General features: G+C 52.5%; 1 protein-coding gene across 1 annotated transcript; it reads right to left on the reverse strand.

Moving 5' to 3' along the window:
• Window positions 1-2,632: 2,632 nt before the first annotated feature.
• Window positions 2,633-21,692, reverse strand: LHX2 (LIM homeobox 2). Its single transcript, XM_061156181.1, has 5 exons — window positions 21,573-21,692; window positions 19,862-20,064; window positions 18,542-18,945; window positions 12,689-12,894; window positions 2,633-2,920 (listed from the first exon to the last, which is right to left on the reverse strand). Exons 1-5 carry the CDS (start codon window positions 21,690-21,692, stop codon window positions 2,633-2,635), a joined length of 1,221 nt encoding a protein of 406 aa, XP_061012164.1.
• Between the last annotated feature and the right edge of the window lie 321 nt (window positions 21,693-22,013).

A 22,013-nucleotide genomic window follows, 5' to 3' on the forward strand; every position in this document is an offset into this window, starting at 1 on the left:
GTGGGGTGGTCTAGGTGTCTGTCTCGATGTATCTGTGAGTGTCTGGGCCTGTTTATGTCTGTCTGCAAGATATGTGGGGCTGTCTGGGAGTGAGCATCTTAGCCTGTGGGTCTACCCATCCTTTTAATGCCTCAAGAGTGTACGTGTGCATGTCTGTGGAGTCAGGGTGTATATGTGTGGCTGTCCACGGGCCAGGTCCTTTGCTTGCGTTCTCTTACCCAGTCATCAGTGAGGTGTCGATTCTGTTATTCTATTTGACAGACAGAAAAGTTGAGGCTCTGAACCTCGATGCTTGGCTGTGTGAGTATGAATGTATCTGTTTGAGGTTGACAGCTTGGCATCTGGAGACAGATCTGGTTCAAATCCTGGCTCCTCAACCACTAGCTGCCTGACCCCAGGCAAGTTGGTTAGTCTTGGGCAATCCTGAATTCATTCAACAAAAATGTATCAATCATAACCAGATAAAACTAATCCCTGGTGCTACAAGTCAAAATAGGAGCCACCTTGGGAGGGGCTGACAGGGAGGGGGCCCAAGGGAGACTTCTGGGTGCTGTCAATGTCCTGTGTCTTGATCCGGGTGATGGTTACATGGGTGTGTCCATTTGGAAAACAGTAATCAAGCTGTTCATGTTCAGAAATGCACCCTTTATGCACATGATACATCAGTATAAAAGTTTTCAAAAAATTGACCTCTATATGCCAGGCATTAAATAGCAACAATAGTGTTTTGTGAGTGTGTGTGTGTTTAACATTTCAGAAAATGAGTCACTTCAGGCTTTACATTTCTTCCTTATTCCCTTCCCCAACCAGCTCCCCATCATGATGGCAGGAGGCAGAAGGGCAACAGATCGCTGTCCTGGGCTGGACTGCTCCCCTGCCCAATCTTGCCTGGCTGTTGTCTCCTCAAAGCAGCCATGATTTTCCCTCTGGATTTTCAAATTGGTGGGCCACTGTGGGGCTTTTTGCTAGATGATGGCTGGCATTCAATCAAGCTGGTAACAAAAACAGTATACTGCAGCACGGCTCGGGGCAAAACATGGTGGGGTGTAAGATGCCCAGTGGACAGTTGCTACACCTGCTTGATGCATCTGGCAATGACGGGCAATGCCTGGACACACACATTCCTGCTCTCCGCCTGCAAGGTCCTGAGGCGTCACTTGTCACTCCGTGAAATACGCCGAGCTCCTACTGATGCCAGGTCCTCTGCTGGGCCCTTCAGCACACCTCCCTTCACCCTCACTGCAGCTGTCACGTAAGGGTCATGGCTGACACCTCGCTGAGGAAACTGGAACCGGGACAGAGAAAGTGACTTCCTTCAGCTCACACTGCTCAACAGTAGAGAGACCAACGTCATTCAGCCTGGCTCTCGTCGTCCATCCTCTCTGCATGCATCTTTGCTCTGGATTTCTGTGATTACCTGAAGCTTTATTAGTAAAGGAACGAAATTCATTTGGTTTTGCCCTGCTGGAAGGTTCTGAAATTCTGTGTCTTTCATTAGGAAAACTTGAGCTTCAGCTGCCCTTTGGTGACGGCATTCACTCCGCATGCGAACAGGCCTCCCTCCTTGCACCACATACCCTTCCAGCCCAGAGAAGAGCAGAAAAAGCAGGTGATGGCCTCTGACCTTTGTCACCTGTATCCAGCACGGCACGCTTATTTATTTTTGAAAGAACAAATGCATAAGTGAATGGCATTCTGCTTACACACTCCTCACTTGGTACATAACACACATGCTAAGACGATCTCTTGTCTGTCTCTGCCTCCATTCTAAATTCCTTAAGGGCAGGATTGTGTCTACTTCATCTCTGGATCCCAACAAGCAGCCCAAAGTCTGGCACAAAGAGGGACCCCACAAATATTATAAATAAATATTTATAAATTATTATAATTAAATATCATAGATAAAGAGGGGAAGACTTTGGAATTTATCTCTGGGCTTCAGTAAGACTTTTTTAAGTCCTGTGAATTTCACACCTCACTCAACAGCAGAAGCACCAACTAGTTTCAATAAGTGGTTTTATTACTGGTTAGATTTTACAAATTCTGATATTCGAACAGACTTCCACCTTAAAATTCTAAAACAACAAAGCGACCGTTGGAGGGGGTTTGATTTTTTTCCTTTTTTTTTTTTTTTTTTTTTTCTGTTTAGGACTATTCAAAGTAACAAACTTTTTTTTTCTTTTTTTTTTTTTCTTTTTTTACATTTTTGCTCTGGTCATAAATATACAGAGAAAAAAGAGGGAGAGAAAAAAATGAACAAGTCATCCAAAGTATGGAGATAAAACAGTATTCCTAAGGCACGTGGCAGTCTTTGAAAATACAGAAGCTCTAGCCAACTTAAATTATTTGTTGTTTTTCCTCGCTCAGTCCACAAAACTGTACAGTGACACAAATGTTGTGTTGCAGATAGATCTTCCAAGTAATTCCAGTCCAAAGAGCTGTGTCAGCCGGGGGTGGGGGGGCGCAATTATTTTCTTCCTCAGTTTCCAGGCGAGATCCTAAAATGTGGTTAGTTAGTTGCTCAAAGCCTCTATTTTAAAATACACTTGGAATTCAACTAAAGATAATTTCTTTTTTAAAGAAATTGTGGGGCGGGGGCAGAGGTGGTGGGGGGGGGGGGGGGCGAGAGTCATTAGAAAAGGTTGGTAAGAGTCGTTTGCGAGGGGCTGTGAGGCTCGTGGCCCTCCAGGTTGCCAGGCACAGAAGTTAAGACGGACGTCACAGTCGGCAGGGTGGGGCTAGTCAAGTCTGTGAGGGTGGTGGGCGTGCTGGAGGGGCTGAGCGAGGCGTTGGACAGCTCCGAGGCCGGCCCCGACGGAGTCCCTGTCTGCAGCGCCGCCTCCGTCGACTTGTCCACGCCCGTGTTTTCCTGCCGTAAGAGGTTGCGCCTGAACTTGGCCCGGGCGTTCTGAAACCAGACCTGCGTGGGGGAGAGGGAAGGCTTGGTCAGAGGAAGGCGGGGCGGGCAGGACCAGGAGATGGGCAGAGCATCGCCCCCACGGTTTAACCCAGAGATGCTCATGGGGGTTCTGCCCGAATGGGGGTGGGGCTGGGGATTTATTTAGAAGTCTGGCTAGGGACTTCCCTGGGGGTATCAGCCTTCCAATGCAGGGGACACTTGTTTGATCCCTGGTTGGGGAGCCAGGGTCCCTCATGCCTCGGGACATTAATTGAGCCCCAGTGCTCCAACTAAGACACAACACAGCCAAAGAAATTTAAAAAAAAAATTTTTTTTTTTAAAAAGGTCTGGCTGGCAATACTTTGTTCTTAATACAATAAAAACATCCTTTCCTCAAACTGCCTGTAATGGGGGTCTCCCCTTCTGTTAGAAGATTCCAGAGCTCAGCCCCTTTCTCCAATATCTTAGCCACTAGCCACATGTGGCCACCCAGCACTTCAAATGAGCCCCTAAACGGCTGGTCTGTAGCTGAGAACCATATATCAGAATCATAGAACCATATCAGAAGGAGGTAGAATATCTCAGTGGTCACTTTTATTTTCATGAATATATTTTCTATTGGACAAATTGGGCCAAACAAGATATAGCCTTACAATTAATTTTACAAGTTTCTTTTTGTTTTAACGAAGGTACTGGGACATTTTCCATGTAAAATTAGGTATGTGGCTCAGGCTGCATTTCTCTTCTGTTCTGGAAGATTCGCACAAACCAGATTTCCATCATTTTTCACCATGGTTGAGAGATTTTTCTCAGCAGTCGACTTTAAGCAGGCAAAAGATCCCACAAGTCCTTGTTGGTACCAATTTTCAAGGTTTTCATGGTAAGTCTGGGAAATACCAGAATGGGTGTAAAGAACACACAGGCCTCAATTCAGTAAACGATACCGCTACTAATCCCCGCCACCATCACGTGGAGAAGGCACCCTGGACCACTGGGTTTCAGGTCTCCGGGCAGGGTGGGAACAACTGCCCGATTAAAGATCCCCCTCTCCCAACCTGCCCTCATCCCAGCGTCCTTCATGGGGGAGGAGAGGGGCAGTTACTGAGCTTGGTATGAAAAGAATGCCCAAGAGACAGAATATGGGTTTGCTTTCATTTTTCCCTTGGCGCAGATACAGGCACACATCCACGCCCATGCCATTGCACACGAGCCTGTACACACGAAGCATCAATACTTGTCCACACAGCAGCGCCCCCCACTACTAGCAAACTGCACAGACAGATCCTACTGTACCCTGAGGTCCTCAAAATACTTTGGGAGAAGCCTAGAGAATCTAGGGGGGGTTGGAGGTTCTAGCTCCCAAAGAAAAAAATGCCAAAGGGCTGGGCGCCTTCACTTCCCTTTGCGTGAGGAAAACACCCGCCAGAAACCTCCCCATAAAACAAAGGGGCTTAGGGAATTTTACAGATTCTGGGGTGTCCAGTTGCATATTTCCAGATGTGCCTGCGTTTGCCTGTCTTCCCAGTGTCTCAGACAGGGATGGGAAGGGCCAACTCCTGGCCCCACCCTACCCTGGGGACCACCTCAGAGAGAGGGGCCTGTGGCCTCCAACCCTTCTTTTTGGTGGCCTGATACCACTTGGGCTCAATTTAAAAGCACGGCCTCAAGAATCCTGGGGTAAGGAGAGAGACGGCCACTGTGAGGTTGGGAAACAAAGCTCTCACCCCTGCACACTGGATCTTTCCAGGAAGAAAGCACATTTTCCCCTGGCCTTCTGCCAAAGCAAGCCCATCACCTCTTCGGGGGGCTCGCAAACAAGGACAGTGCTTCTAAGGCCAGCCTCCAGAGGCATTGCTTGGGGTGGGGCCCTCTTCCCTGCCCAGTCCACAGAAATCTGCAGAGGTGAGCCTGTGTGTCTGTCTGGGCCAGAGAATGACCAACAGAGAAAATGATGGAGGAAGTCCCCAGCAACCTCAGAGAGAGAAGTTGACTCCCCCAAAGTGTCATTGCAGATGAAGGGGATGAAGAAGGCTGGAGCCTTGATGCTCTTGCCATCACCCTATCCTAAGCATGTGTGGCCCCGTGAGTGCCCTGTGAGTCTGACTCTCCAAGCAGGAGCAGGAGCTGGAAGCCCGGGGCGGGCAGTGCATCGCCCATTGATCTGGGGCTCCAAGCCCTTGGGAAGGGCTGGAACCAGTTAGTTGCTGGCTGTTTGCTATTGCTCCGGCGTTGCCCCTAGCAGTGGTTTGTAAACAATGACACCATCTTTCACAACGGCCTTCTCTGGTTTACTGGATCTGAGGCACTGGGAATCTGTAATGAAAGTCAACAACTCAAGCAAAAGCCAGTTGCTGTGGGGGTTTATGTGGAGTTTGTTTCTCACCCTAAGCCAGGCGGCACCAGAATTCTCCGCGGTATTTTCTTTTTTAATCCTCTCCCAAGAGGATATTAGAACAGGGACCCTGTCTAAGCCATCTTCATGTCCCTGGGGATATCACACAGGGACTGGCAAAGATGAAGAGTCAAGTCACACACTCTGAGTTAATAATAATACTAACAGATAACATTTACAGACCTCTTCGTGCCAGGCACCAGTCCCTCCCCTAACATGCACCATCACAGCTTATCTCCATGACCGGCCAAGTAGGGGAGTACTGTCATTATCCCCATTTTATAGACTGAAAACCAGAGAGGAGGCTCTGAGAGGCAAAGTCACTTGCCCAAGGTCACACAGAGGCCAAGCAGAGGTTAGGATTCAGGATGATCTGCCATTAAAAAGTCCATGCTCTCCCTGCCACCTGATCCGGAGTCAGCAAGTGAATGAATAAATGAATGAATAAGCGAGTAAGTAAACAGAGAAGCGACTGTAACGTAGTGGAAAGGGCGCAGGTTCCAACTTCATAACCCCAGTTGTGCTTTCTGCCGCTGACCAACAAGTGACCTGGGCAAGTCTCCTACCTCGGGGTCTGCCTCATGTCCCTGTCTATACAGGAAGCGGGCTGATCCACACGACACCATCTCTATGGCCTCTTGGGGGTGCTAACAGGCTGTGACTCCAGGGCAACCGCAACAAGGAAGATGACCTGCTCTACCCATTCAGCTCTCCGTCTTCATCTCCGGGGGAGGGTGGGGGTGCCTCAGTCGGTGCCTAAGTCCGAGGTGAATGAGGTAGCCCATATGGCTGCGTGCCCCCTCCTCAGATATCCACTGGCCCTGCAGGCTGTGCTTTGCCTCACAAATCCCCTTCTTCAGGATTCTTTCATCAAGGAGGCCAGGAGGGGCAGTGGGAAACCCTCTTTGCCCCACAAATCCCCTCCAGGGCCACCGCTAAGGAAACCAGCCAGAAGACCAAAGCTTCAAGCCCCCAAATGTCCACTGGCATTTTTTCATGACATCGAAACTAATGGCTGCACGCAGAGCATGTGGCCAAAGATGGGACAAGTGGAAGTCAGGACCCAGCCACTCCACGCAGTTGCAGAGGAAACGTCTTATGATGAATGTTGGGAGGTGTGTGCTTAGTCGCTCAGTCGTGTCCGACTCTTTGTGACCCCATGGACTGTAGCCTGCCAGGCTCCTTTGTCCATGGAATTCTCCAGGGAAGAATACTGGAGTGGGTAGCCATGCCCTCCTCTAGGGGATCTTCCCAAACCAGGGATAGAACCCAGGTCTCCTGCACTGCAGGCAGATCCTTTACCAACTGAGCCACCAGGGAAGCGATGAATGTTACGTGAGGGAAAAAAGAATAATAAATCATATCCTCTGGTATCATAACTTCATAAAGCAAGTAATAACAACCAGTATTATCCACTCACAAGGCAATGGCCAATGTTCTAAGCATTTTACACATGCGAACCCCGGTTAGTGCCATATAAGGTTGACACTAATATCATGGTCAGGTGAGGAGACTGAGGCCCACAGTCCAGCCAAAGAGGTAGAGCTGAGAGGTGAGTCCGGGCATGCTGGGCCCATACCCCCATCCACTACTTGACCTCCAAACTGTACATCTGGATTACTGGTTTCCTGTGTCCGCATAAGGGTAATTTTTCCCTCTGTTTTTCTAACCTTCCTGTATGGTGGGGCTATTACTTTATAAACTTTAAGGAAAGTTTTCTTGAAAGAATAAAAAATGTGAGCAGTGGACTGGACATCATGACCCCTTGATTCCAGCTCCAGGGCTACAACTACTTTGCTATGAGGCCTTGGACAAGTCACTCTACATCTATGGGTTTCAGTTTCCTTTCTTCTAAAATGGGAGATCTGGACCAAACCATCTATAAAATTCCATCCATCTTCAGCTGTCCGTTACCAGATCAAACACTCCCTATAGTCCTGCGCAAATGACGGGCAGAACAATGTTCACTCTCCCCATTTTACAGGTGGGGAAGCTGAGGCTCAATGACCTGAAGTCCTAGTTTAAACCTCACCTCCTTGGTGAAGCCACTGCTGACTACCTCCCTCCCCAGGTCAGGTCCTCACATTTATGCTCTCGTTGCACCCCTATTTTTCCATCCTAGCACTTCTATTTTATTTTTGTCAAGAGTTAAATAAGAGCTCTGTGGCCAAAAACATTTGGGAAATGTCGGATTAGACAATGTTGAATCTCCTCAAGATTTCTCAATGCCTGTACTAGTGCCAATGTACTCTGATCGCCAAGAGAACTCGGTCAGTCTGTAGCCTACCCCAAACTTATCTGGTCCTGGAATCACTTAAAAGATATTTTAACTATGAGGTATTTCAAATGCACAGAAAAATACAGAGCTCAATCTTATCACCATTTTAATTATTTATACACTACCTTGCTGGACATTGTCTCCCCTCTGGACCATGCAGTTCCAGCCAGGCCTGTTCACTGCTGGGGTCACCGCAGAATACTCAGTACCTCATGCCCTGCCCAGAACACGGTAGGTCAGTGTATGTGTTGAAGTGAGTGAACAGAGGAAAGCTCGTATCCTCGGGTCTTGAGCTCTCACATAGGTTAGTGATGACTAATGTCATCTAAAGAATGTTGATTGTTAAAATGTATTTTCCTTCAAAGTCACCCCAGGAAACCCTGGGGAAACCCTCACCCATCCAAATCCATCAGCTCACCAGCCCCTTCCCCAAGCCTATGGCATCTTAATATTCTGCCTTCCTGACCCCTGTCCAGGAGAAAAAAGAGGCAACACAGAGGTGCATGGATGTGCTGAGGAATGGTCTCCAAGAATTGGTAAAGTTTAATGTCTTAATGGACCTCTCTGTCCAAGAGGCCATTCTGTCTCCCAGTCATGTTGCGGACTAGTGACAAGTATTAAGGCTGTCCTGCTGTTGGTAGTGACAATTCTGAGCACATTTTATGCCCCTAGGGCTTTACAACAGAATTCCCACTTTCCTACCAAGACGTGGCATCGACGGCTCACTCCTTCCCTCGTCTCCCTTCTGTACTGCCACATTCAGGGCTTCCCTAATAGCTTAGACAGTAAAGCATCCACCTGCAATGCAGGAGATCCAGGTTCAATCCCTGGGTGGGGAAGATCCCCTGGAGGAGGAAATGGCAACCTGCTCCAGTATTTTTGCCTGGAGAATTCCATGGACAGAGGAGCCCGGCGAGCGACAGTCCATGGGGTCAAAACAAGTTGGACACGACTGAGTGACACACACACACTGCTGCATTCAGCAACTAGATCCAAGGGGAGGGGGTGCTGAGAATTTCAATCGCTATACTATGCTATACTAGAAAAGCTCTGCCATCAGACCAATCCTGGTTTGACTCCTCTCATCACTTACTAGCTGTGAGACTCAGTGCAAGGATTTTAGCCTCTCTGAACCTCAGTTTTCTCATCTGCAAAATGAAGATAATTAAACTTTTAAGTGTGTGCAAAAGGGAATGGTAGACAACTCTGCTAGGTAAATGTGTATGAAATATAGTATGTGTTGAGTCCCTAATATATACTTTATAAATTACCCATCATGTCATCTTATTTACTCCTTGCAACCACCTAGTGAAGTATTGTTATCATCCTCATTTTACAGCTGAAGCTCAGAGAGGTAAGTCACTTGCTCATAACCACAGGGAGTCAGTGGGAGGGCTGAGTCTGGACCTCATATCAGCTTCAAATTCCGGCAGGGATACTGCACCCCAGGCCTGCCATGTTGATGGTGCTTATGTATTACAGATTCAGTAACAGCCCAGAACCCCTAGATACACACAGACACCACCCCCCCCCACCCCGCCCCCTGCCCCCCATCATCTACTTCTGGGAACACAGCCTCAACCTCGACCTGCCCCACCATGCAGACCACAACCTGCAGGGGGCACCCAAGGCTTAGCACCATTAAGCTGGCGTAGCCAGTGATGAGAAACCATTTCATGGGCACCTACTTTGTAGCAGCAGGCACCATGCTGGAGCCTTCCAATTCATTGTCTCAATCCTCAGGAATTCTCAAGGTGCAAACTATTATTATCTGCACTTCAAAGACAAGGAATCGGGCTCTGAGAGAAGTTAAAGTGTCCAAATCACATTGCTGATATGTCAGAAAGGTGTTACCTTTCAAAGCCACACCGGCTGCTTTGCCCCAAACTGCCCCCAGCTGGCCCATCAGTAGTCAGAACACTTGGGAGAGGGCCCCACCCTGCCAATACTGGTTCCTGTATCCTCAAGTAAATCACTTCATCTCACTAGTTCTTAAGCTTCTCATCTGCAAAATGAGCAGGAAAATATCAAGGTAAGGGAGATAGATGAGTGACTGGAAAGACAATGCTTCGCAAACTGCTGCATAAGCATCACCCGTTGTGCCATTAGGGAATATTAAGGATTTGTATGTAAGGATTCTCCCTGGGAGAAAGGGAAGGAGGGAGAACAGTGGTCCAATGTGCCCTTCAGGTACGACTGTCCACCCCAGCGATGTTCAGGCTCTAAATGGTAGTAAGAGGCAGTCTCTGTTGGATTGGCTTAGAAGAGAAGGAGCAATGCCCATTGATTAGATGGGCCTGGATTTGGATCCAGCTCTGCTACTTACCAGCAAAGTGTGACCTGGGGCAAGTGAAAATCATTTGGGCCTCAATGGTCTCATCTGTACAGTGGAGGAGAAGGGATCATGATGCCTGATAGTGAGGACCTGATGAGTAAATGTATGTCACGAGCCTTTTAACACATAGTAGACACAGGAGACCACTCAAGCATATATTGATTAGTAGACATACCATAACTGTCAGTGGTTCTCTCTCTCTCAACTAGACCCATGTCCTGGCTCTTACCAGTCCCCATGTGGAGAGGGCATGCAGGTGCTTACAGCCCTAGCTCAGGATTCTAGGGGAGGAGGAGCAAGCCTAGACCCAGGTCACCCAGGTGAACCTTTCCTTACACATAGGGTAGATAACTGGTCTCTCCCCTGGTCTTCCACAGAATCCCTCTCCTCCCAATTGATCACACTATGGGGAAACTGATTGTGGGTCAGTCTTGATGCCTAATAGCTGAAATTCTTCAGGGCCAGGGCTGTGGCTCATCCATCTCTGGGTCCCCAGGGCCTAATGTCAATGGGTATTTGGTCAGATGAGCGGTAACTATGCTGGAAATGCAATGCACTCCTAAATCAAGCCACCTGCCTTACTCAGGCCAAGAGAGACTGGCTCCTCACTCCACATTCAGACTCAACTACAGGTGCTTACTCTTTATTTCACTTAATCTGGATTAAGTGTGGAGGTGTGTGCACCCTAATGGTGCCCATTTTACAGATGAGAAAGCTATGGCTCAGAGAGGTAATTAGTTTGTCCAAGACACACAGCCAGTTGAGTAGAGGGGCAGAAGGGAACCAGCTCTGCCTGACTTCAAGTCCCTGTTCCTGCCCCTGCCTGCTCCAAGGGCTTGATTCACGGATCCTTTCGATGGAAAGATGGGATTCACCAATTCACCATAAGGGCATCTTAGAAAGGAAGGACTACTAACCAGAGAGAAGGTGGCGACTGCAGATCCTCAGTCCAAATTTCCCCAGGGCTGAAGAACAGAGGGGGCACCAAGGAGGGTCCTCTGATCTAACTCCCAAAAGGAAAAGTCCGAGGGAAATGGACCAGCGGGACCCGAGACCCCAACGAGCCGGGCCGCGGCAGGGTCTCAGCCTCTTCTCGAGCCTGGGCCAGAGAAACCCTTGGGCAACGCGGACCCAAACGCAACCGCGAGGTTCGCGGAGCTCTGGAGGCAGGGGGAGAGGGGCGGGCCCAAGAGGCGCAACGGCGTCCCATTGGCAGGCCCTCAGGTCCCTCCGCTACGTCACCGAACCGGCGAGACCAAGATGCCCCAGACCCCACTCGTGGTGCGCCGCGCTGAGCGCCCGGATTCCACGGTCTCCGGAGGCCTGTGGATCCTCACCGGCGTCACAGTCCCCTCCGGCCACCTCTGTCACCACCCCCCCCCAATTTTTTTTTTTTCCCAAAGTCCTAACAGACTCGCGGGAAAACAGGGTGGCTTCACAGCCTTCAGGGTCGTCATGACCCCTCACCTACCGGTGTTGCCACCCACCCCGGGGCCCTCCGTCCTCAAAGACTTGGGGGCTGGAAGTTGGGTCTGACTGGTCTGCACTCAAATCCCAGCACCACTCCTCCTATTGTGAGACCACAGTCAAATCACGTCTTCACTCGATTTTCCTACCTCAAAATGTGCATTATTATCCCTACAACCACATGGTCTGAGGAATAACCTGGTTAAACTGGCTATAAAGGGAGATATTCTCCCACCTTATTATACAGATGGGGAAATTGAATTCTAGCCACCAGAATAATCGTTTATACTATTAACTATTTATAATATGTTAACTGATGAATCTAGTTAATGTTACGCTCACCCGCCATCCACTGAGTGGTTAAGTGCCAGCTACCCCGATGGGCACTTGGCATTATCTCAATAGCTCCTGTAGTGTAGATAATTTTTGTGCCCATTTCATATATAAGGAAACTGAGGCTCAGAGGGGTTAAGTGATTTAAGGCCCCGGATCACAGAAATGAGTAAGAGGAGGAGCTGAAGATTTAAAAATTGGTGATCCAGGACACCGTCACGAATTTGGGTCACCCTGGACTCCCCAAAGGAGGTTCTTAACATCTCTGAGGGGATGGACGGACCCTTAGGAAATCTGGTAAAAGCGCTGGATCCACTCTATCAAGAGAGCACATTCACATACAAGAGCAATGCTGCAGTTTCAGAGGCACCCATCTACTTCCACCCAGGGGATCTGCCCTAATCCCTCTCCCTTACCAAACCTTGCTTCTGGGAGAGTCTAAGAAACAACAAAGAAACAGAAGGAAAATCCAGAGACAGAAAGAAAGAGAGAAACTAGAGAGCAAGCAAGGAGCAAGCAGCAGAAGGAGCAAACGGCTAACAGCAGTTGCCTTGGACGGGCATCGCGGTATAAGGGGCCAGGGTGGGGAGGGGAGCTCTGGATTTATCTGAAATGCTTGAACCTTTTACAACATGAACATATTTGTGTGTCACTTGAGTAATAAATAGCAACTAAGAATTGCTTACAAGAAAGAAAAGAGACTGTGTAGACAAAGGACAGCGGGACACACGGACACAAAACAGAAACGGAAGGAGAGAGAAGACCTCAGAGTTGCGGGGGCGGGGGTGGGGGTGTGGGGAAGCGTGAAATACAGCCAGAGATAGACTGAAAGATGGAGAAAAAGAACAGGGAAAGATAAACAGATAGGCAGACATAGAACGGAAGGTCCTTCCGCAGCCCACAGCCGCTGTGGGGTTCCACCTCACAGGTTCCTCAGGTCCTGACGCCACCGAGGCCCCCACCCTTAGCCCCGGCCCGGCTGACCTGCAGAACCCGCTTGGTGAGGCCTGTCTTTTGCGCAAGCTGCTTCAAGTCCTTGGCGTCGGGGTTGTGGTTAATGGCAAAGTAAGACTTCATGGTCCGAAGCTGGTGGTGCTTGAAGGAGGTGCGCATGCGCTTCGTCTTCTGGCTGCTCGGGTATGGCTGGTCTCGGTCCAGGTGCTCCGCGTCGTTCTCGTTGCAGCTCAGGGCTGGGGAGGGAAGGCAGAGGCCGAAGGTGAACCTCCTGGCCCGTCCCCCCCACTACACTGAAAGTCCACACCCACCCCACGCTCCGCCAAATGTTTCTAGCCTCAGGACCACACTGCGGGTGCCGCACCCCACTGAGATGGAGATATTATCCCATTTTATAGATTTATAGGGGAATTTGAGGTCGAGCCATTTACCCCGGGTCTCTCAGCTAGGAAATGCTGGATTCAAACCCAGCTCTAGGAGACTCCACTCTGAGCCATCGTGTTACAATAAAAATAGTAATGACAACAACTTGTCAATGACATTCAACTCCACAAGATGTGCTAATGGGCTTTACATGCACATTTTCATCCTCAAAACAACCTTTTAAGCCAAGCATTATTTCCTCCCTTTTTACAGATGTTGAAACTGAGGCTCCTAAAGGGAAATCATTCGACCTCGGACACAGCAGGCCCATTATCTTCCCACTTCTCCCCAAACTCCTAAGGAGAAATGCAGTCTGCAGTCTTCCCCACCCCTTGCCCCCACACAGTGTCAGGGGCAGGCACCTAGAAGTCATAGACTTCCACTCACGTTCCAAACCCTCCACTCACTTTCATCTCTCCATTCCCACACCCAAAGTACTGCAGGACCCCTTAGCCCTGGGCCGGAGGCGCTGGGCTGGAGGTTGGAAACTGTAGTTTGTAGCTTCATCCTCACCACTGCCCTGTGAGACAGCGGCTTCCCAGTTTTACAAACAAGATGAATGAGGCAGAGAGGTTAAGCAATCTTTGGAAATTTCGAAGAGCGGCACAGTACTTAGCCAGAAAGGGAAGGAAGTTGGAGGAAGAAATTAACATGTATTCTACACCCAGTGTAAGCCTTTGGCCCTACATACATGGGGAGGAGGGGAGGGCTTCACTACTGCTCCAGGAGGTGACTATTGCTATTCACCCCATTTTAAAGATGAGGAAACGAACACGAAGGGAAATGAAGTCACGCCATTGGTTAAGGCTGAGCCCAGATTCAACACTGCAGTTCTCGCCTCCTTGGTGTTTCTTTCCCCTACACCACAAAGGCTGGCAGAGATGAAGCACGACTCTTTGGGGAGCGTGTCCCTATCCAGAAGGGGCCCAGCTGGGGCTGCCAATGCCTGCAAGGCACTGGGGGTGGGGGACAGGGATGGAAACCTCAGGCCTCAGAAAGTTGCTTAGCAACCTGGTGGGGACATGCAGGACCCCTCTCCAAGATCCCCTCAATACATCCTGAGCCATCCCACATATAAGATCTTACTTTGGGGAGTGTCTCATAGGAGATTAATTCAGTCCCCTCTAAAGTGGGCAGCTGGGAATATATCTCCTGTTTCATCACATGCCCATAATAGAGCTGCAGATTTAGCAAATAAAAATACAGGTTGTCTAGTTAAATTTGAATTGCACATAAACAATGAACAATTTCTTAGAATGATATCTGAAATACTGCATGGGACATACCTATACTGAAAACTAATCTGTTGTTTGCCAAAAACTCAAATATTGCACTGTATACACTTATACTAAAAAAATTATTCATTGAATTAAAATTCAAACATCGTATGGGATACACTTACACTAAAAAAACGTATGTTTCCTTTAAAATTCAAATGTTGTATGGGATACACTTACACTAAAAAAAATTATTTATCGCTTACCCAAAATTCAAACTTAACTGGAAGTCCTGCATTTAATCTGGCAATACTACCTCAGAAGCACTCCTGCTCCCCTGGTGGCCTACTCCTCCCCTGCCCAACTGAGGAGTAATCCCTTGCAGAAAAAGTGTGCAAGATGCAGGTCTTATCCCTAACCTTGAAGTTGTCAGCAAGTGGCTACACCTCCTAAAGGCCCCTTCCAACAGGCAACCAGGTGCCCAAGTTCTCCAGCTGGGCTTTACTCTCCCTGAGAGCACCCAGAGTAAAGAATGGGGATCCAGCAATTTAAAGGGGATCAGAGAATGACTCCAAATGGGATCCATGGAAACTGCCCTGGCCCCCACTGTGGGGAGACCCTCTTCTTGCCCCTAGTCCCCAGCCCACAGTGGGGGGGCGGGTTGGGGGGGTAGGGCAGGCCTCCCCACAGGGGATCTCTGGGCCCATTCCTCCGCCCAGCCCCCGCCTGGGCCTTGCTGCTGTTAATGAGCTCCATGGGGACCCTGGCGCCCCACGCACCCAAGGGACGTGCCCTGAGCTCGGCCTAGATGGGGGGGCGGGGATGGTGGTTGGGGGAGGGAGAAGGAAAGGGCAGAGAAAGGAGAAAAAGAGACAGATGTAGAAAAAAGAGAGAATGGAGAGAAAAGGAGAGGTGGGGCGGGGGGGGGGGGGGGACCGGGGAAGATGGACAGAGCAAGGAAAAAAGAGAGGAGAGGCAGAGAAAAAGAAAGCAGTGGATATGGAAGAACCAGAGACAGACAGTTACAAAGACAGAAAAAAATCAGGAGAGACACAGAGAGAGCCAGAGGGGTCACCAAGGCCCGGAAACAGTAGGGATGCGGTGTGGTGAAGGGTCCAGGTTAAGGAACTGAATCCCCGGTCTTGGGCAGGCCGGGTCCCTTTGGCTTGGCTTTTTCAAAGCCGCTACAGGCAGGGTAGGGATGAAAAGGGGAAGGAGGGAAAAAGAGGGGAGGGCAGAAAAGAATTCGGCCCAAGGTAGGGAGGCCCAGGCAGGCCAGCAGCAGGGGCAGGAGACCGCACTAGGGGCAAAGGAGCAGCTGTTGGGCCCAGATTCGGTTGCTGCCCCAGGTCCCCTCACTCTGGCTCCCAGCTTCCCGGCCGGGTGGAGATTCCCCAGGATCGGATCCGGGGAGGAGCAAGGGGACGAGGGGAGGGGGAGGACCAAGCTTTCTCTCTCCTTTTTTTTTTTTCCTCTCAATTAGGCCGATTCAATGGAGCTAAAGAGCTCGTAAAATCATGAATAATTTACTCGTGATCTGTTATTAACCCATCGGGTTTCGAGCTCTTGTCGCTGGGACTGAACCTGTAATCAAATCTGACTTCGCCTCATTTTACTAAAGACGAGATTGTAGGTTCAATTGTCTAAATAATGGATTGGAATCAAATCAGTAATTACGCCGCCAGGCGCGCGCGCGCACACACACACACATGCACACACAAAGCTGGGGCTAGGGGAGAACTGGGCATCCGGCCGGTCCGCGCGGGACTCCCGTGGCCGCGGCGCGCAAACTCGGACGCAAAGCGCAGGGCCCGGGCCCCTGACCGGCTCCGGCCGCCTTGCCGCGCCCGGGGCCGGGGTGGGGTAGGTTTCAGTTCCGCCTCCGGGACCTGAGCTGCGATCTCGAACCAGCGGGGCTGCCAGAGGAGGGCCAGCCGCAGCGGCCACCGCCCCGGAAGGACTTTCCGACCCTGCGGGCCCCGCCGCTCCAACTGTCCTTCCCTAAGCGAGGGCCGGGCGCACCGACGGCGCCCCCTCCCAACTCTGCCGGAGCACACTGCCCGGTAGTAAGGTGCCGCCGCTCCTCCACCGACTGTCCGCCACAGCGATGAGCTTTGCAGGGGGTCGGTGTGGCTGGACCCCTGGGTGTGGGACACTCACACCAACAAGCTCGAGTCCTCACAATCGGAATCACGCGCGCGCGCGCACACACACACACACACACTTGCCCGGACATACCACTGAAATTACACGCTCCACGGGGCCCTCTTTCCAGTCCCAACTGCCCGCGGCCCACACTGTGGCCCTTTCTCTTCAGCGGGTGCAGGGAGGGGAGTGGGAGGCCTTGTCGGGGAGGCGCCCCCTTTTCTCAATCTAGTCCCTGGAGCCCGGAGTAAGCGATCCATACAGCCACGAGCGGCGCGCCTTGCTCGGGTTCCACCAGCTTAGAAAGCCGGGGCCAAGGCCAGAGACGCCAACACTAGGATGGAGAAAGAGACAGGAACTGAGAAACCCCGAGACACACGCAGAGAGAGAAAGGGGGGCCTAGAGACCCGAAAGGAGAAAAAAAAGAAAGGGACCAAAGAGAAAAGGAGGAGAAAGCATGCGTGGGGCAGACTTGTAGAGGTGCCAGCTTCTCTGAAACTCAGCCTTCAGCCACATCTTGCTCTGAGTGGCGCGGCCTCCTCAGGGAAGGTGGAGGAGCAGCAAAAAGCACAAATAAATCGCTGTACCGTCTACCTTTCCGTTGCAAACCTGTCTGCCCAGGGAAAACATAATCCCACTCCCTACCCATCACGAGTCCTGTGGCCCAGCCCGCCTGCTGCTTTCTACTGGAGGCCAACCGCACTTGATAAATAGACCCGCTTTGTTTTAGGGAACCTGATCTGGACTCAGGGTAGTCTGTTCAGGGTTGGGGGTGACCAAGGGATGCAAGTTTTGGAGAGCCGCATCTCTCACAGAGCTTTCAACAAATCTTAAATCTGCCTTGCAAACCTCGCTGCAGCCACCTCACCATTTACCAGACTGGGGGCTGTATTTTCCTCTCAGCTCCGCACACCAAGACACATATGCCCCACAATCACCAAACAAACAACTTCGTTGGAGCGAATAGGGGACCCCCACTGGCCTATCATTCTCCACTCCCTGCCCATGCCAGCTCAGATTTTTAAAGATGAAAATACTCCTGACTTCTTCCCCACCACAGCCCTCTCCGCACAGTTCAGAGGTTTGGTTTTGTTTTGTTTCCACTTGTGCATTAGACTAAGGGGAAAAGGAGGAAGAAAACAAAGTCTCTGAATCCGATTATGTCACAAACGAAAGAAAGAAAGTAATTGCAAATAAACTCTATCAAGTTCAGAAGCCCAGGGAGTCATAAACCTTTCCCGGCCGTGCAGACTTCGGGCAGATGTTGACGGGCCTCAGAACTGCTGCAGCTGTCCTGAGCTGGGAGGGATGCGGGAGGGGGCAGAGCCTCTCCCAGAACGACCCAGGGTTCAAAGACGCCGGAAATGCGAAACAAGCCCTCCACCCCAACCCGGCGCAAAGCCAGGCCTTCCCGGTCTCTTCCCGAGGCGCCGGCTTTGGAGGGTCGCAGCTCTTATCTCGGCGCCCCGCTGTCACCCGGGACTCGGAAGAAGAACCCCAGGGGCGGGGGGGAACCGAGACCTAGTGGAGCAGGAGGATCGGGCAGGACGCTACAACTCGCTTTTGCTCAAAAGGCTCCTGGGCCCAAGTTTCCCGAGCCTGCCGCCCACAGCACACTTTACATGACCTGGCCGCAGGCCAGGCCAAGCTCGGTGGCCCCGGGCCACCACCAGTCCTTTCTCTTGGGACCCCCGCCGCTCGGTCTTACTCATCCATCGCCCCAGATCTTCTCCCGCAGTCACACCAACCTACAGCCTGTTTGGTGTCGGCTCTGAAATGCTTTCTCCATACTTGCACTTTCTGCTCAGCCAAATGGGTAAAAGGCCCAAGACAAAAACCCTCTAAAAGATTTCTCTGCTTCAAGGTACTAAACCGAGAGCATCAAGACCACTCCAGCCAAGGGCACACAGGCTGGAGCCCAGGGAGCTAATGTCGCTTCTGCCAGGTCATCTGGTGGGCCTGGGGAAGCTAAAGCCTGGAGTACCCACAGTGACGCAAGTAAACATGTACAGCACACTGAAATTCACTTCGCTCTCAGCCTCTGACGCCATGCACCTTCCCTCAACCCGTCGGGGCGCTCGAGGCTCCTCGCACTCACCAGCGTTGTAGGCAGCCAGATCCGCCCCAGGCCCGGGGCTCTTGCGCTTCCTCGGCCGCCCCTTCTGCACTGTGCCCACGCCATTGTAGTAGGGAAGACCCAGAGGGTTGGCCCCGGCTGCACCCAGCCCGGCGCTCTTGGCCGCCGCGGCTGCCGCCGCTGCAGCCGCCACGTCGGCGTGGTTGAAGTGCGCGGGGTACTCGCCCTGCAGCAGTGCCTCGAAGTGCAAGCGGCAGTAGACCAGGCTGTCCTTCATGCCGAAGTGGTCACCCGTGGTCAGCATCTTGTTACACGTGGTGCACGTGAAGCAGTTGAGGTGATAAACCAAGTCCCGAGCTCGCATCACCATCTCCGAGGCCGAGATGCCCAGGTGGCAGCGGGCGCAGCGCTGCACAGAGAACCGCCTGTAGGGACCATCGAGGGAGGGACTGTGGGGACTCACGGTTGGGTACTCCCCATACCCCTCCTCCAGGTACGCTGGTACCACTGGCAGAAATCCACTCAAGATGGGCAACCGGGTCTTAACTTGGAGGATGGGGGAAGAGGGAACTAGATTTTGGCCCAGATCTGGTCCTACCCTGAAACATAGTTTCCCTTAACCATTTCCGTGTCTACAAAGGCTTTACTTTACCCAGAGTCTGAGCAAGCCCTAGGAAAGCCTTGCTCAGGAGTAAGGGAAACTTCCCATTCATCCGTCCCTCAATCTCTACCCCTGCCCTCCACACCAGTGCCTGGGCATCCTACAGACCTTTGTAATTCCTAAGAAACGGAGACAGGGAGAAAGAGAAAGAGGCAGGGGAAGGGGGGGGGGGGTGGTTTGAAATAAGCAGACCTAACCCTAAACCAGGAGAGGAGAACCTAGGAGCCTGGAGCCTGCCTGTTGGTGATTCCGGTTCTTCAATCCTGACCAGCTTTCACTCCCATCTCCAGGAAAGACCCGGAAATGCACCCAATCTGATCCCCAGCTCTCCTTCCAACTTTGTTCCACACCAGTCCAGACTGCCTGGGTCAGGGGGTCCCTGTTTCAGCTCCCTCCAGTTGACCCAAGAAACTTCAAAGGGAGAAGGGTACCCAGTTCAAGCTTATTTTTGGTCTAAGCTAAAAAGAGGGCAGCTTCTGCTTTTCTCTGGGTCCCCACCGACACTTCACAGATCTTTCCAAGAGTTCCCTCAGACTGTTGCTTAAAAAGGATGTCACCTAATTTGTACTGGCTTGGAGAAGGGGGGAACCTACGTAGAGAACCCTCCCTTGGGACAAGACTGCATCCGAGACCAGGGGTCCTGGGTGCCCCAGGGCGGTGGGTCCCGAGATGGGGGCTACCTGTAGTAGTCTTCCTTGCAGTAGATGCTTCCATCCTTGCTGAAACAGGTGAGCTCCGACTCCAGGTTGAGCTTGCACTCGCAGCACTTGAGGCAGCGCATGTGCCACTGCTTGTCCACCGCCAGCAGGTAGTAGCGGTCGGAGATCTTGCCCCCGCAGCCGGCGCACAGCGCAGCGCGGTCACTGCTGATGGACGGCATGGTCTGCGGAGGGAGGGAGGCGCGAGACCGCAGCGCCTGCGTCAGCCTGCGACCCCACCGCCGCCGCGCCGCGGGGAAGCGGGCACGCACCCGCAGTTCCCTCGGGGGATCAAGCTAGCCCTAAACGCAGCGGGGTGGCTGCCAGGGTGTGTGGTTCGCTTCCTCCACGCCAAAAGGCCCATATCCAAGGGGCTCAGAACCCAGGTCCGCCCGTGCAGCCCAAGTCGGTGGCAGGCCCGGGACCGGCTGCTGGCCTGGACAAACCTTCCTCCTTACTTCCCCCTCTTCCTATCCCCTCTGCTCTTTTCCCGAAGGGCTCAAGCTTCGTTGGGGGACTGGATGGCTACTTCAGCCAAGCCCTCCAAAAGCTCTCCCCAAACTGTTTCTTAAAGAAGCCACTCTGCTGGGCCCCAAGAAAAGGAATAAGATGACCATTATAAAAGTCACCCTCCACACAGATTCCTCTCCACAGGCTCGGTGGAGTTCTCGGCCCCTAACCCCAGTGATCTCTGGATTCTTAAACCGGAGGTTTAGGCCAGGGCAAATAGTGCGCGGCTGCCACTTCTGCCACATTAGCTGGGGCCCTCTTAGGTCCTGAGAGAGGGTGAGTGGGGTGCATGGGCACCCTCAAAGTCTCCCAATGCAGGACAGGCCCAATCCAAATCCTCTCCTAACCAAACTGACAGGCTGAGTGGGTACAACTCCGGAAGAAGAGCTTGGAAGCAGAGGCACTGGGGCTTCTCTTCTCGCACTCCAAGCAGAGAAGATTCGCTGCTGCTCCCCACCTCCTTGGCCTCTAAAGGTCACTGCGGGGCCTGGCTTGGGCAGTGTCTGTTTGTCTGGCCCCCAGGGAGGTCTGAGGCAAGGAACTGGCTATTTGGGGCTGAGCTGGTGGAGCCAGGTGTGGAGATCCGAATGGACTCTCCTTCCACAAGAACCAGGCCAGAGCCTGAACAGCCAGCCCTAACCGGTCCGAGTGGGGCCAGCCAGGAGGCCCGAGATGCGAACAACGAAGAGCGCTGGACTGGAAGACTTCGACCCCTGAAATTGCGCTGGGATAGGAACCCCGATTGCCAGGAGGCGGAAAGTAGCTCCAGTCGGCTGGAGACCCCGGTGCTGCGGGGTTGGTTCGTCCTTCCCCGCGCCGAAGGCGGCCAGAGCCGAGGGTTGGAGGAGAGCGCGGGGTTGGCGACCAAAGAGCCCCTTGAAGTGAAAAGAAAGCCATCGGGCCGCGGGTAGGACTTGGCTCCCACTTCGGGAGAAATGCTCTCTTCCACCTTTAGGGTGTGAAATTTCGGTCTCAACCTTGTTTCCCTCCTCCGCCCCAGCAGCCGGGTTTCCCGTGAGCCGGGAGCTACGGGCCTTGCATCCTGTCCGCAGATTCCCAGCGTCCAGTCCCGCGCGGCACGAAGAACACTCCCCAAAGTGCCCCCAAACTTAGGAGAGCAAAGGCGCAGACCGATCCGGCCGCGTCCCAGCTTCTGGCCCGGACCCCGCAGCCGTGCGCCTACCGTCTCCGTGTCGCCGCGGTCGATGGCGGAGCTGATGGCGGGAGCCTCGCTCTTGGCCCTGCGGTCCATCTCGTCGATGACCCCGTGCACCTCGGGGCCCGACAGGCTGTGGAACAGCATCGCGGCGGGACCGGCGGGGCCGGGGGCGCGGCTCCTCCGCGGGAGGGCTTGCCCCCCGCCTCAGCTGCCTGGCGCTCCCCGCGCTAACGGGCCCGGTGCATCGCCACCGCGGCCCCGGCCCCGCCCGAGCTCGGCTGTGCCCCCAGGCCGGGCTCTGGGCCCCGGGCGCCCGCGGGCCAGGACGCCTCCCGCCGAGGCGCGGGGGCAGCTACATCGCGGGGCGCCTGGGCGGCGGCGCCAAAGCCAGGGTCACAAGGGCACGGGGCGGGTGGGGGGGGGGGAGGTGGGGTGCGGGAGGGGGCAAGAGACCGGGGCAGAGGT

This window comes from Dama dama, chromosome 11 (assembly GCF_033118175.1).
Source record: "Dama dama isolate Ldn47 chromosome 11, ASM3311817v1, whole genome shotgun sequence".
Classification (NCBI taxonomy): Eukaryota; Metazoa; Chordata; class Mammalia; order Artiodactyla; family Cervidae; genus Dama; species Dama dama.

What these genes read in the sequence shown, in the direction of transcription:
- LHX2 (XM_061156181.1), bottom strand. Translation starts at nt 21,692, where the DNA reads ATGCTGTTCCACAGCCTGTCGGGCCCCGAGGTGCACGGGGTCATCGAC. An exon ending in ACCGCGGCGACACGGAGACG is followed by an intron (nt 20,065 to 21,572) that starts GTAGGCGCACGG and finishes CTCCCTCCGCAG; the next exon opens with ACCATGCCGTCCATCAGCAG. An exon ending in TGCAAGGAAGACTACTACAG is followed by an intron (nt 18,946 to 19,861) that starts GTAGCCCCCATC and finishes TGGTCCCTACAG; the next exon opens with GCGGTTCTCTGTGCAGCGCT.